This window comes from Centruroides vittatus, unplaced genomic scaffold, assembly GCF_030686945.1.
Source record: "Centruroides vittatus isolate TY-2023 unplaced genomic scaffold, ASM3068694v2 scaffold_752, whole genome shotgun sequence".
Lineage (NCBI taxonomy): Eukaryota > Metazoa > Arthropoda > Arachnida > Scorpiones > Buthidae > Centruroides > Centruroides vittatus.
Window position 1 is genome coordinate 3,529,201 of NW_027122716.1, and position 12,174 is coordinate 3,541,374.

The 12,174-nt window shown below is 27.4% G+C and overlaps 1 protein-coding gene across 1 annotated transcript; it reads left to right on the top strand.

The window, feature by feature from the left end:
* The first annotated feature begins 2,146 nt into the window (after positions 1-2,146).
* On the top strand, positions 2,147-9,040 carry LOC136989677 (zinc finger protein Xfin-like). Its single transcript, XM_067287900.1, has 3 exons — positions 2,147-2,574; positions 5,241-5,442; positions 6,149-9,040. Exons 2-3 carry the CDS (start codon positions 5,251-5,253, stop codon positions 8,606-8,608), a joined length of 2,652 nt encoding a protein of 883 aa, XP_067144001.1. The 5' UTR covers positions 2,147-2,574; positions 5,241-5,250; the 3' UTR covers positions 8,609-9,040.
* The last annotated feature ends 3,134 nt before the right edge of the window (positions 9,041-12,174 follow it).

The following is a 12,174-nucleotide window of genomic DNA, read 5'->3' on the forward strand; positions in this document are numbered from 1 at the left end:
TATATATTTTTTTATTATACTTAATTTACATAATTGGGACAGTTCGTAAACACTTGCAATTGAATTATGGGAGTGATTACAGTAAGTACAAGAATGATGTTTTTTTGCTAAAGTGTGCTCAGATTGAAAGTTACTTAATATTTTTAATTTTATACAAATGTTAGTTAATTAATGTAAAATGAATTTCTACATTTAATATGGAGTTTAATTAAAATATAAAGCAGAAAGGTAATGCCATTTTTAGTTGAGATTTCATTATTTTGAATTAAATTGAATAATTATTAAATAAAATTATTAAATTTAATTCAAAAATGATTGTAATTATTGGTAATTACAATATAATTTTTGTTAATATAAGCTAGATGTCTAATGGAATTGTACATTTTGGGGCAAAAAAACTTACTCCATTAATTCATTATCATTTTACAGTAATGTTACTATTGTAACAGCAATGTGTACTGTACAACAAATCATTACCAAATGCAAGAAAGTAGATCAGATCAAGTCCCTGTTATAGATCAAGTGGCATGTTTAAATTATAAAACATTTTACAACTTTCAAAATGCTGTGCTAGCTAGGCAAAATTATAAATTTGAGAAAACTCTTAAGGGGCTGTTCAATAAATTACATCTGCATTTATCTTGAAATTTTTGCTCCTTTTCTTCCCTCGTCCCAGTTTATCCAAGTTTCTGTAACACTACTCCCTCTTCAGACATTATAAAACTTGATCCCCTTTTAAAACCTGTATCACTTTATAAATAATAGATACCATAAGTAGAAACAAAACAACAAATTTTGAAATAAATATAATAAAATGCATAAACTGTACAAAATTTAATGAAATAAATGGACGTCCACTAAACTTCAACCCCCTTGTCCGACTTGTCTTAACCTCCTCCCCCTTCCAGTGTAGACGTCATTTATGGACAGTTCCTAATAAACTAACTTTGATAGAATTTGTTATCAAAATATTTAAATTTTTTTTATTCCCTCACAATTAGCCTTTATACCAGCGATTCTCAACCTATTTTTCATCACGGTACACTTTTAATAATTTAAAAATTTGGCGGCACACATGGTTACTTCAGTAAGTACCGCGGGACAACTGGTGATGTCATAACAGTGATTTTTAAATGTGATTGGTTATTTAGGTCACATTTTCTAAACACCTTGGTAACTACAGGCAGTTACCGGTAACACCGGTTTACAATTTCCAAACATGCCCTAGGAAGGTAGAACTGATTGAACTACTTGTCTGACATCGCTTATGTATGAGTATTTGCAGTGGCGGCACACTTCAAAAATTTTGCAGCGAACTCAACCACTGTTTTATACCCTCAGTTTGGGGCATGCATTAATGAACTAATCTAAAAATAAAAATAAAGTGCATAAATAAATAAATAGGAAAAGATTAAGAAATAGTATTTAAATGGCACTGTTTTAATTGATTAAAAACCAAATGATTTTTGCTAAACTTTTTGGGATACTGTTGGGCTGTTAATACGAGATGGCAGCTTAACTGTCTACCATTAGTTGAATTAATTAGTAATTAACTATTAACATGGCCCAATACTAGCTCAATAATTTCAGCAAAGATTGTTTGGCTTTAAATGGAATCATGCATCATTTTTTTATTTTCATTTTAATAAGTTTGCATCACAAAATGGATAATTTTCAATTAAATTTTCTTCCAGTTCATTAATATAAAATTCAGGAAATTTATTAAGAGACACAACACAATAAATTTATATTTTTTGAAACAGACTTCATTATTTAATAATGAATTTATTATTATTATTAGAAATAATTGCTTTTTCCTCCTTATGGAAGTCATAGTTTTATGACTAGATTAATAGCAAGATAAGTTTTTTAATATAATAAAACACCTTTATTTAAATCTTAATAATTCAGTACTTCTTAAAAAATTATCGTTTTTCTAATTAACAACTTTAACTAATTAAAAATTTTAATTTTGTAAAATGTGACAGATAATCATTAATAAATATCATGTCCTATAAATGTGGTGGAGAAACTTGTTATATATCTGTTACAATAACATTAAGTAACTTAAACGCAGACAAAACACCTGAACCAGCAAATAAACTCAAATTAGTACTTATACAAACATTTTCAGGTTGAAACAAACAGGTGAAAACATTTGTAAAGGTGCTAATTTGAGTTAATATATACTGGTTCAAGTGTTTTGTGTGTGATTAAGTAAAATTAATGTCAAATGATAATGGTGAATAAATGTAGAAAGTTTTTCTTGTACTGAAACAGCCATGCCAAAATATACTAGTCTGGCAGTTTAACTGCATACCTTTAGAAAAAATTATTTTATATTAATAATTAATAGTTAACCGAACTATTGTCTGAATAATTCAGAAGTTAATATGATTATTATAGAAAATTTTTGGGCTTGGTTGTTTATGTATAACTACAACAATTTTTTAACAGAATGAAATAGGAAAAGCAGTATTTTTAATGCTTGAGATGGCAATGTCTAAACTGCATACTGGTAATTATATTGCTTTCAACAGTTGTTCTGAAGGCATGGTGTATACAATAAGACAGGTTATATGAAGATTTCAGTTTCTTTATTATTTATTTTGTAAATAAATTTAATTTTTTTTAACTTTATTTAGTAAATTAATTCAAAATAATATAATTTAGAGGTTTCAACTTCCTGTTAAGCCTTAACTCTCTAAATTATACAACTTTGATATTGACCCTGAAAATCATTGATACAGATTTTTGATAAAGTGAACTAACTTCTATTACCCTAGCGATTCATATTAATGTGAATTGACTGTATTTATTAATTGCAATGGACAGTGTTCTTTCAATTTAACAGTGTCAATGCTATAACAAGACCAGTTTTCTAGATCCATTGATTTTGATTCTGTATATCATTATATCATTTGCCAGTCCAGATTTCAATACATCTAATTTCTATTAAACCTTGTTCTGTGGTTAACCAAACCATGACAGTTCCACTCAATTAATACACCATGGCCATTCTTCACACGAACATCATTTCTATAAACATCTTGGGACTTGCTCTTTAGTAATGAATTGGAAAGACAGTTTGCAATAGTCAGTTTTTTAGGAAAAAATTTGATAATGACATCAGTTTTGATCCTCCAAAGAGAAAGTAAATTTTTTTCACCCTCAATGTTTAAAATATCATCCACTGAAAAACGTTTTTATCCTTCAGTTTAGATTCTTTGGGTTTTTTAACTGGTTCCTTCTATTCCTGGAATTGAACACTAAATTAGAGAAAACAATCTACTACTAGAACTAGATGACAAACCATTAGTTTTCTTTGATTAGAAACTTTTTAAAATCAAATTCCATATACTTATGTTAATAAGGAGATACAATAAATCCTCTTATCTGAATTGCCTTTCTTATCCACACTTAAAATGTCACTTTTTTTTTTTTTTTAATATTGAATGCCAAATTCTTTAGTTAACAATTCATTAACTATGTCTATAGGAACAAACTCCCATGGTATAACACAGTTATAACTTTATATTATTTCTAAACATTGTATTAGCCACATTATATAAAGCAAAAAGCTATACACTCTTCAACTGCACCCTCAAGATTAGATATGTTTTCTTTAAGAGCTGAATTTTCACTTTCCAGTTGATTATTTTTAAATAAAATTTTGTTGTTATAAGATTTCCTAATCATTGAACTTTTTCTATATTTTCTGATAATTTATCAGAAAATGACTGAATAGCAGACATCTCACTTTCTGTATCCTTTTCTTCTAAATCTTGATTGTAAAAATAATACATCCAGTTTTTTTATCTTCATACATGGCTCAATTGGTGATCTCTTCCATCAACCAACAAAGCATTGGTTCAGAGGTAACTTAGCTTCATCTTTTGTAGGCATTCTTATTATCTTAATGTAATTCGAATATTAAAATACAAATTGCTACTTACTAAGTTAATTTATAGTAACCAATTGACATAAAAAATAGTTTCTATCAATCACTTCAAAATCACACCAACATTATAGAAGTGCAGTACTCTCTAGTGTAGTTTTTCTGTAGTGCCTCTCAATTTTCCTTATTGGCCAAACAACTTTTATCCTGTTTGTTTCTGAACAGGTCATGTAAACTTGATTATCCATCTAGTGCAAATTCTTCAGTGTTGTGCTGCAACTGACTTCACAATAGTTTATCCATAAAGTATTAATTTTTCATCCATACGTATTAATCTGTTGTCTGTCAGATGCATACATCTGACAGACAACAGATTAATACGTATGGATGAAAAATTAATACTTTATGGAATATCTTTTCAGCTTAGTTTTGAAGTTAAGAAAGTCAAAAATTTGTATAAAATTTTATCATGATGTGTTACATTGTTTATCATTCTGTAGAAGATTCTGTTTTTGCATTGCAAAATTTTATGAAGAAGTATCTTTTCATAGGTTATCAACTAGATTTTAAAAAAATACAAGTGGTTAGTGCTTTTTGTTTATTATTTGATTATTTGGTTAAAATACATACAAAATATATATAAGCTTTATAACTAAGCAGTATCATGATTTATACAGGACACTAAATTAGCACGCTAGCATCTAAAAAAGAAAACTGCCACACTAAAAAACTTTCTATATACCAAAGTAAAGAATTTTAGTATGTAAAATTTCAAATCTTTACTCATTAATAAATATTTTCTTGATATTTAATAAAAACAACTAACATCAGTGGCGTAGCGTAGTGGGGGGGGGCGGCAGGGGTGGCCTGCCCCGGGCAGCACTTCTAGGGGACGGCAAAATTTCACAATAAATAATAATATCTTGTAAAAATACCTAAATAAGGGTGTGGCGAAATTTTCCTCGGCCCCGGGCAGCTGACATCCACGCTACGCCATGGACTAACATGTTTAATTTTTTTCCAAAGATTTTATTCCTAGACTTCTTAAAAAAACATTCATTCATGAAATGAAAAATATTTTTCCATGAATTAAGTTTTTGTAATTTGAATAATAATAATAATTTTATATTAAATTTGGAAATATTAAAACAGTTTTTAAGTATTTCTCTTCATATGGTTATAATGCTTTAGAAGTAATAAAGTAATCATATAAAGTTGTAATTTTTAATTTACGAATTACAGCTTAAAATTATTTAATACTCTCTTTTATAGGAATGTTAATTTAATTTCATAGCTAAAAATAAATTTAAGGTATTTAAAATTACAAATTTTTTTAATACAGATTATAAAGTATGGATTCTCAGCATCAGATAAAAAATACAGCCACACAACAAAAGGAATTTCAATGTCCAGTCTGTCTCAAATTCTTTAGTCGTAAATTTACACTAGAGATGCATTTTCTTATTCATCAAGGAGTAAAACCTCATGCATGCCCATTTTGTGGAAAATGTTTCCGTCAAAAAGGAACGTTAATGAGACATAAAGTATGGAAAAATTTAATTTTTCTTATATTTTAATTTATCACTGGAATATCTTTTCAGCTTAGTTTTGAAGTTAAGAAAGTCAAAAATTTGTATAAAATTTTATCATGATGTGTTACATTGTTTATCATTCTATAGAAGATTCTGTTTTTGCATTTTTAACATTGTTTAAAGTTTATTAATCATAAATTTTTTCAAATTAGTTATAGTATTATTTTGTAACATGGAAATTTTTTTATTCCAGTTAATTTATTAAAAATGTTTCATTTATTTAAAATATTTTTGAATTAATTTATCAAAGAATATTTTAAGAAATAGTCTAAATTTGGTTTAAAAATAGCTGAACATTTTCATTGTTTTATATTAGAATTAAATTTTTAATTAACAAAAGTTTGATATTTTAAGGTAAATTCCTAATTTATTTTATTTCCTATCCTAATTAATTCTGATTAATCTATGGCCTAGTATCCTTATAATGCATTGAGAAATAATTATATTATAGAATTTAGTATTGGTATTTAGATTGAATGTCATTGAGATAAATTACTTCTTAATAATTTTTATAATAATTTTGCAGTTTTGATGTTTAAATTATGATAATTTTATTGGATTTTTCCAGAAATTCAATAAATATAAATTTCAAAAATATTTAGTTATAAAATTTGATAGTTTTGATAATTATTTATTAGTGTAAACTTATTATTTTTAGGCCTTGCATAGTAGTACAGCTTTGTTTCATTGTGGCTTGTGTAATAGAAGTTTTCGACAGAAAAATGTGTTTTTGCACCATCTTAAACATCGTCATAAAGTATCAACAGAAAATTTGGACAGACGAAAATGGAGAACACAGATAGCTGATGGTGAGAGTCTCATGAATACATTGCCATCATTTGCATCTGCAGATACTATTGCTATTAGCACATCAGATAAAAACTTAGAAAATATGCTTTTTAATACTTATTATACATTTGATAATCATTCACAAAGTAATGATGTCAGAAATAAATCAGTTGTATTTAATACAAATAATCTTTCAAATCAAAATGATGGTAACAATCAAGAAAATATTCTTGATAATTCTACAAAATTACCAGTGCAAGCAGCTTCTGATAAAAAATTTTCAGATTATTTCAATAAAAATATACCACAGCCCAATTCTATTTGGCAATGTAATGTATGTAATTATGAAATTCCTTTTGATTATTTAACTTGTAGTGCTCATGTGTCTGTTCATGAACAGAAATTTAAATATAAATGTTGTCTTTGTTTGAGACTATTCTTAACAAATTCAGAATATCATCAGCATATGACTCTCTTTCATGGAAATTCAAAACTTGTCTCAAAAGAAAGTTCTTCTTGTTCCAAGTTTTCAATGTCTCAAAATAATGCAGAATCAATACATTCTCAGTTGCTTGCTCTTCCTTCCACCAGTAATTCTAATATAATTTCTTCTGAAAATAATGATAATCCAAAAGCGTCAACTTATTTTAACAATGGTGAAATGAATAAACAATCTAGCTCAATAGATTCTCATTTAATACAACAGCAGAGCAAAGCAGAAACAACTTTTACATGCATTCCATGCCAGATGGATTTTACAGTTGAAGAAGATTTTGAATGCCATGTAAAAACTCATGTACAAAGTGTACTTTTAAGTGATTCTGAATCTATTGAAGTTGATAGTTCTAATAATAATGAAAGTGCTGAAAATAGTCCCTCTTCAGGTAAAGTTTTCCATTATCCAAATGAAACATCTTCAAATATGCTGTCAGTAAACGATGACAATATAAATAATATAATGAGATATCTTCCTTCAGATATTGCAATGAATTCAGAAGCAGGAAGGCAAAACCATTTAGATAATATAATTATTCATAATAATACAAAAACAAGTCAGTCTTATGATCATGATATTATGCATAAATCTGGTAAATATAAACAAGAAAAACTAGAACTTGAAGAATATTTAAATAATAATGAACAAACATTTCATACAATAAATTCCGAATATAACTCCATGAAATTAAAATATTGTACAACTAAAGATTTTCCGAATGAGAAAGTTACAGTGGATTCATCTGGTTATATTGAGCCTTCTGGATTACAAACATCAAATATAAAAACAAACATAAAATTCATGCCAAATAGCAACACTAATTCATCAATGTATTTCAATGCCAAATACTTGAAATCAACACCCAGAAAAACTAAACCTTTACAAAAAATTGATTCAGAAAACCAATTTTTAAATGATCATACTAATGTATTGTACTTGTGTCCTTTTTGTAAAAAATATTTCAGTACTGCTGAACGACTTTGTTGTCATACAATGTTACATGTACGTTCTGTTAAATCAAAAACCCATCAGAAAATTACTACTACTAAAAAATTTCCAACTGATGGGAAACTTAAACTACCAAAAGAAAATTGTTCTTATTCAGTAAATTCAAAGGAATGTATCACTACATCCTTAAAATCAAAAGAATTTAATAATTCTAACATTATTGAAAAAACTGGAACTAAATCTAAAATATTTTCTTCAAAAATAAAACAGAATTGCTATCAAAACAGAAGAAAAAGGAATAATACATTGTCTCCAAATGAAATGGATTCTGCGACTTCAAAATGGTTCAAGAAAAATGTTCAAGTAGAACATAAAACAAATAGTGAGAGATCATCTTACGGAAACCACTTTAAATGCAAACAATGTAAAAAAATATTTGTTAAAAAGTCAATCTATTATTATCATATGCAAATGCATTTAAAAACTCAAACATTCCACTGTCTTATATGTCATAAAAAATTTTTATATAAGGAGCAATTACTTAGACACTCGCGAACAAATCATTTAAAAACATACAAATGTCAGTTTTGTTGTAGAGTTTTCCAGTATAATGTTCTGTATCGTTATCACAAAAAATTTTGTAGAAAAAAGAATTCACTCAATGACTTAAAATCTGTAGCTGGTGATCTTTCTATTCCAATTATTGATATTTTAAAAGTGTCTAACATAGAGAATTTAATTGGTATTATTCCCATTACCAATATGAAGAAGACAGAGAATGCTGCATCAGAAAAACCTCCAGTAATGGCAGGAATACCAGTACTTTCTCCTCTAAGACCATATCAAATAGATGTATTTCCTGTTATTGGGAATCTTCCTTTATAAATGGAAATGATATTTTATGGAATATAATTATGAGAATTATATGTAATATACATATAATATATTTTTTAGGTGTAAATATTGTATAGATCTATTCATATGTGATGTATTTTATGTGTAAAATTATATTTTTATTTGATTAGAATTTAGTGGGGAATCTTTTAATAGTGAATCAAAATATTTTTTATAATTTAATAAATGAGATGATATATATATATATATATATAGAATGAAATTTACAAAACCATCTTTTTGGTATCAGCATGTTAGCACCAAAAAACTGCTTTGTAAATTTCTTTCTAATTTCTTCTTGATGTTTGTCATTAAAGACTTTACAATGTGAATGATACATGTACTAAGAATGTTTATAAAGTTTTAGGAATTTTAATATAAACAATTGCTTACTTTAAAATATTGGAAAGTAGAAGGTAATTCAAATTACTCATAACATATATTTGCTGTTTCCTAAACAGATACAGTTTTCATTTTTTTTTTTTTTTTTAAATTCAGATCTTTCAATATTTTGTTTAAAATATTGAATTGTATGAATTTTAAAAATTATATGTTAAAATCCCGAACAAAATTTATATTTAAGCTGTTTTAAAACATGATCAATGTAAAAATTTCCCAGTCTACTCTTCTTTTCATTCAAAGTTTAGAAAGGAACTGAAACTGAAATTGCTTTGAAAACTTTTATTCCTTGTTTTCATATGATAGCTCATCCATTTTAAGTTCTAACTGGTTATAAATATTTAAGAAAAATGATCTTTATCAGAATTTGTATTATTGAAAGAACTAACATTTTTGATCATTTTCAATAACCATTGTGAGATTATAAATTAATTGAAAGTGATCAAAAATGGGTTTTTCAATAAACTCTGTGACAGCAAAAAAGTTAATTATTCTTGTATAATGTCTGATCTGCAAATTGAGAATTTTATTTAAATTTTTCAATACTTAATCATTTTAAATATACCAAATTTAAAACTGTTTAAAAGTTTGGGTGTGTTCATAAAGTCAAATGAGTTAAACAAATTACTAATAAGATGTCATAAAGTACTAGTTTCATACATTGCACATGTATATTGATGATATTTTAAATGGAATTCAAATGAAATTCATACAGAGTTAGCTCACATCATGAAGAAAACGGAATCTTTTAATCCACTCAACTAAACTTACAAATATTGATATTTGTAAATTCTTTTGATTGGATTAAAAGATGAAATGACAAATAATTGTCCACCTGAAGTAATCTGAGAAAAAATTTTCCACATACAGTAAAACCTCATTTGGTGCTTCCTTGACTAACGCTGATTTGATATAACGTGGTCTGCTTGAAGCCTAAAAAACAGCTCAGAATTTATGCTGTTTAAATTATTGCAGCATTTCATTGATTTGTATATACAGTAGAGCGTCGATAAGTGGAACGTCGGTAAGTGGAATGGCCGGAAAGTGGAACGATTTTCAGTCGGACTGTGTCGTGCTGAATCGAATGTTTTTGATACTAAATTTACTTCTAAAGTATAATTTTCATGTTTTTATATTCTTTAATATATTTATTTTGTTTGTACAAAATGCAGAAATAATTTTTAACGATACGATAGCCTCGATGATTATTATAAAAATTTTCGTTAGGCTTAAAATCGACGAAAATTCAACACGAAGCGACACGCAACGGAGAAAAATTTGAACATCGGACAGGTTAATGTATTTTTTCGTACAAAGTCGGAAACTGGAACAAATCATTAACTGGAAGGACCCCAGTCCCCAATTGGTTCCACTTTTCGACGCTCTACTGTAATACAATTATTCCCAAACATGAACCAATCAGTAAGAAGTCGCAGTTCATCATAGTGCTATATTTATAGCACTACGATGAACTGCCACTTTGCCCTTAAATCTATGTTTGTTTGGTGCAATTTTGGAATAAAAATATCACATTATGACTGCCATAGGCAATATCAATTTTACTTGGCAAGAATTAACTGATAAATGCATGAATGGAGTGTGGAAGAAGGTATGGCTGGAGGTATCCAGGAATTCTCAACAAGAAGAGCCTATCGTTGACCACATTGTCAACATAATCAATATAGCAGGACTAGGCGATGTAGATGAGCAGGATATTGAGGCATTACTGTGAGAGCCTTACCAAGATGAATTTCAAGAACAGGGAATTCATGTAGAAGTAGAAAATAGTGATTCTGAAAACAAAGAACTGATAGAATTTCTCTACAGATTTTCTTAGTAAAAGTTTGGTAATGATAACCAAAATTATTGATCAAATTGCAGCGAATGATCCAGATTTTGAAAGGAGTGCAACAAGGTGATTTGGATGCAATCTCCTGCTATCGACATTTACTTAAGGAAAGAAAAAGAAAGTGACAAATGAAACTACACAACTTTATCACAAAAAACAAGAATTTCAGAAGAGCCAGGACCTTTATTACAAAAAATAAACTTTACAATTTGTGTGCATTTGTTTGTTATTTAACATATATTATTATGCAAATTAATATAAAGTAAAATCTGTTTATTTTTGTCATGTGTTCCCCATTTCTTATTTACTGTGTGTTAAAATAGCCTCGTTTAACACTGTTCATATAGTGCTTTGTCATCTAGGAATGCATCCTAAGCGCTAAATGAGTTCTTACTGTATTGTACTAACAATGTTCAAACTTTGGCTTTAGGAAGAGCCATTTTGTTTTAAACAAATTGGTCAAAATGTCCAACAAAAGTAAGAATAATGATATTAACTTGTTTGACTTTATAAATGTATCCTTTGTGTGTGAAAAAATTGATTGTTTTGACCTTAGAATCCAAAGTATCACTACTTTTACAGGTGTAATGTTACAAAGTAATGTATTCTGTCCTACAGTGTTAAACCAATGTTTTATTCAAAAATTGCAAATAATTTTGTTAGTGTACAACTATCCTCTTCAGGCTGATTCGATTAGATTCAAATTGAATCAGCTTGAAGAGGATACTCGTACACTATCAAAAGTACTTGCAATTTTTGAATAAAACATTGGTTTAACACTGTAAGACAGAATACGTTACATTGTAACATTACACTAGATTATTATATGGCATGAAGTAGAATTAACTTCTTACTACTTTTACAAATATGAAATAAAAAATTATATATATATTGTCTCTTCATAAAAGAGCTGTTATGTTTCATCTTAAATCATTTTATTTAAAGTCAAATGAATTAATTATATTAAGTTTTTATGTTGTGTTCATTGAATATAAATTTCTATTAATCTAGTTTTTAGATTGTTCTATGTAAGCAGACTTGATAATTGATTAAATGATAGCTTTAATAATTTTGAAAATCTGCTGATCATCATGCATTTAATATTTCTGAATTATAATCCAAAAAAGTGTTTACAAATCAAAACCAAACTTTCAAATTAGAAAGTCGTCTTGTATCATCTGTTAAAATTTCAGTTTCATTGGAGAGAGACTTGAGAGATTGAAAAACATTTCTAATGTAAATAAAAATTCCATTCTATAAAATAAGTTTGTATTGGATTTTAATGTAGACGTGTAGTTTATTCTTTTCC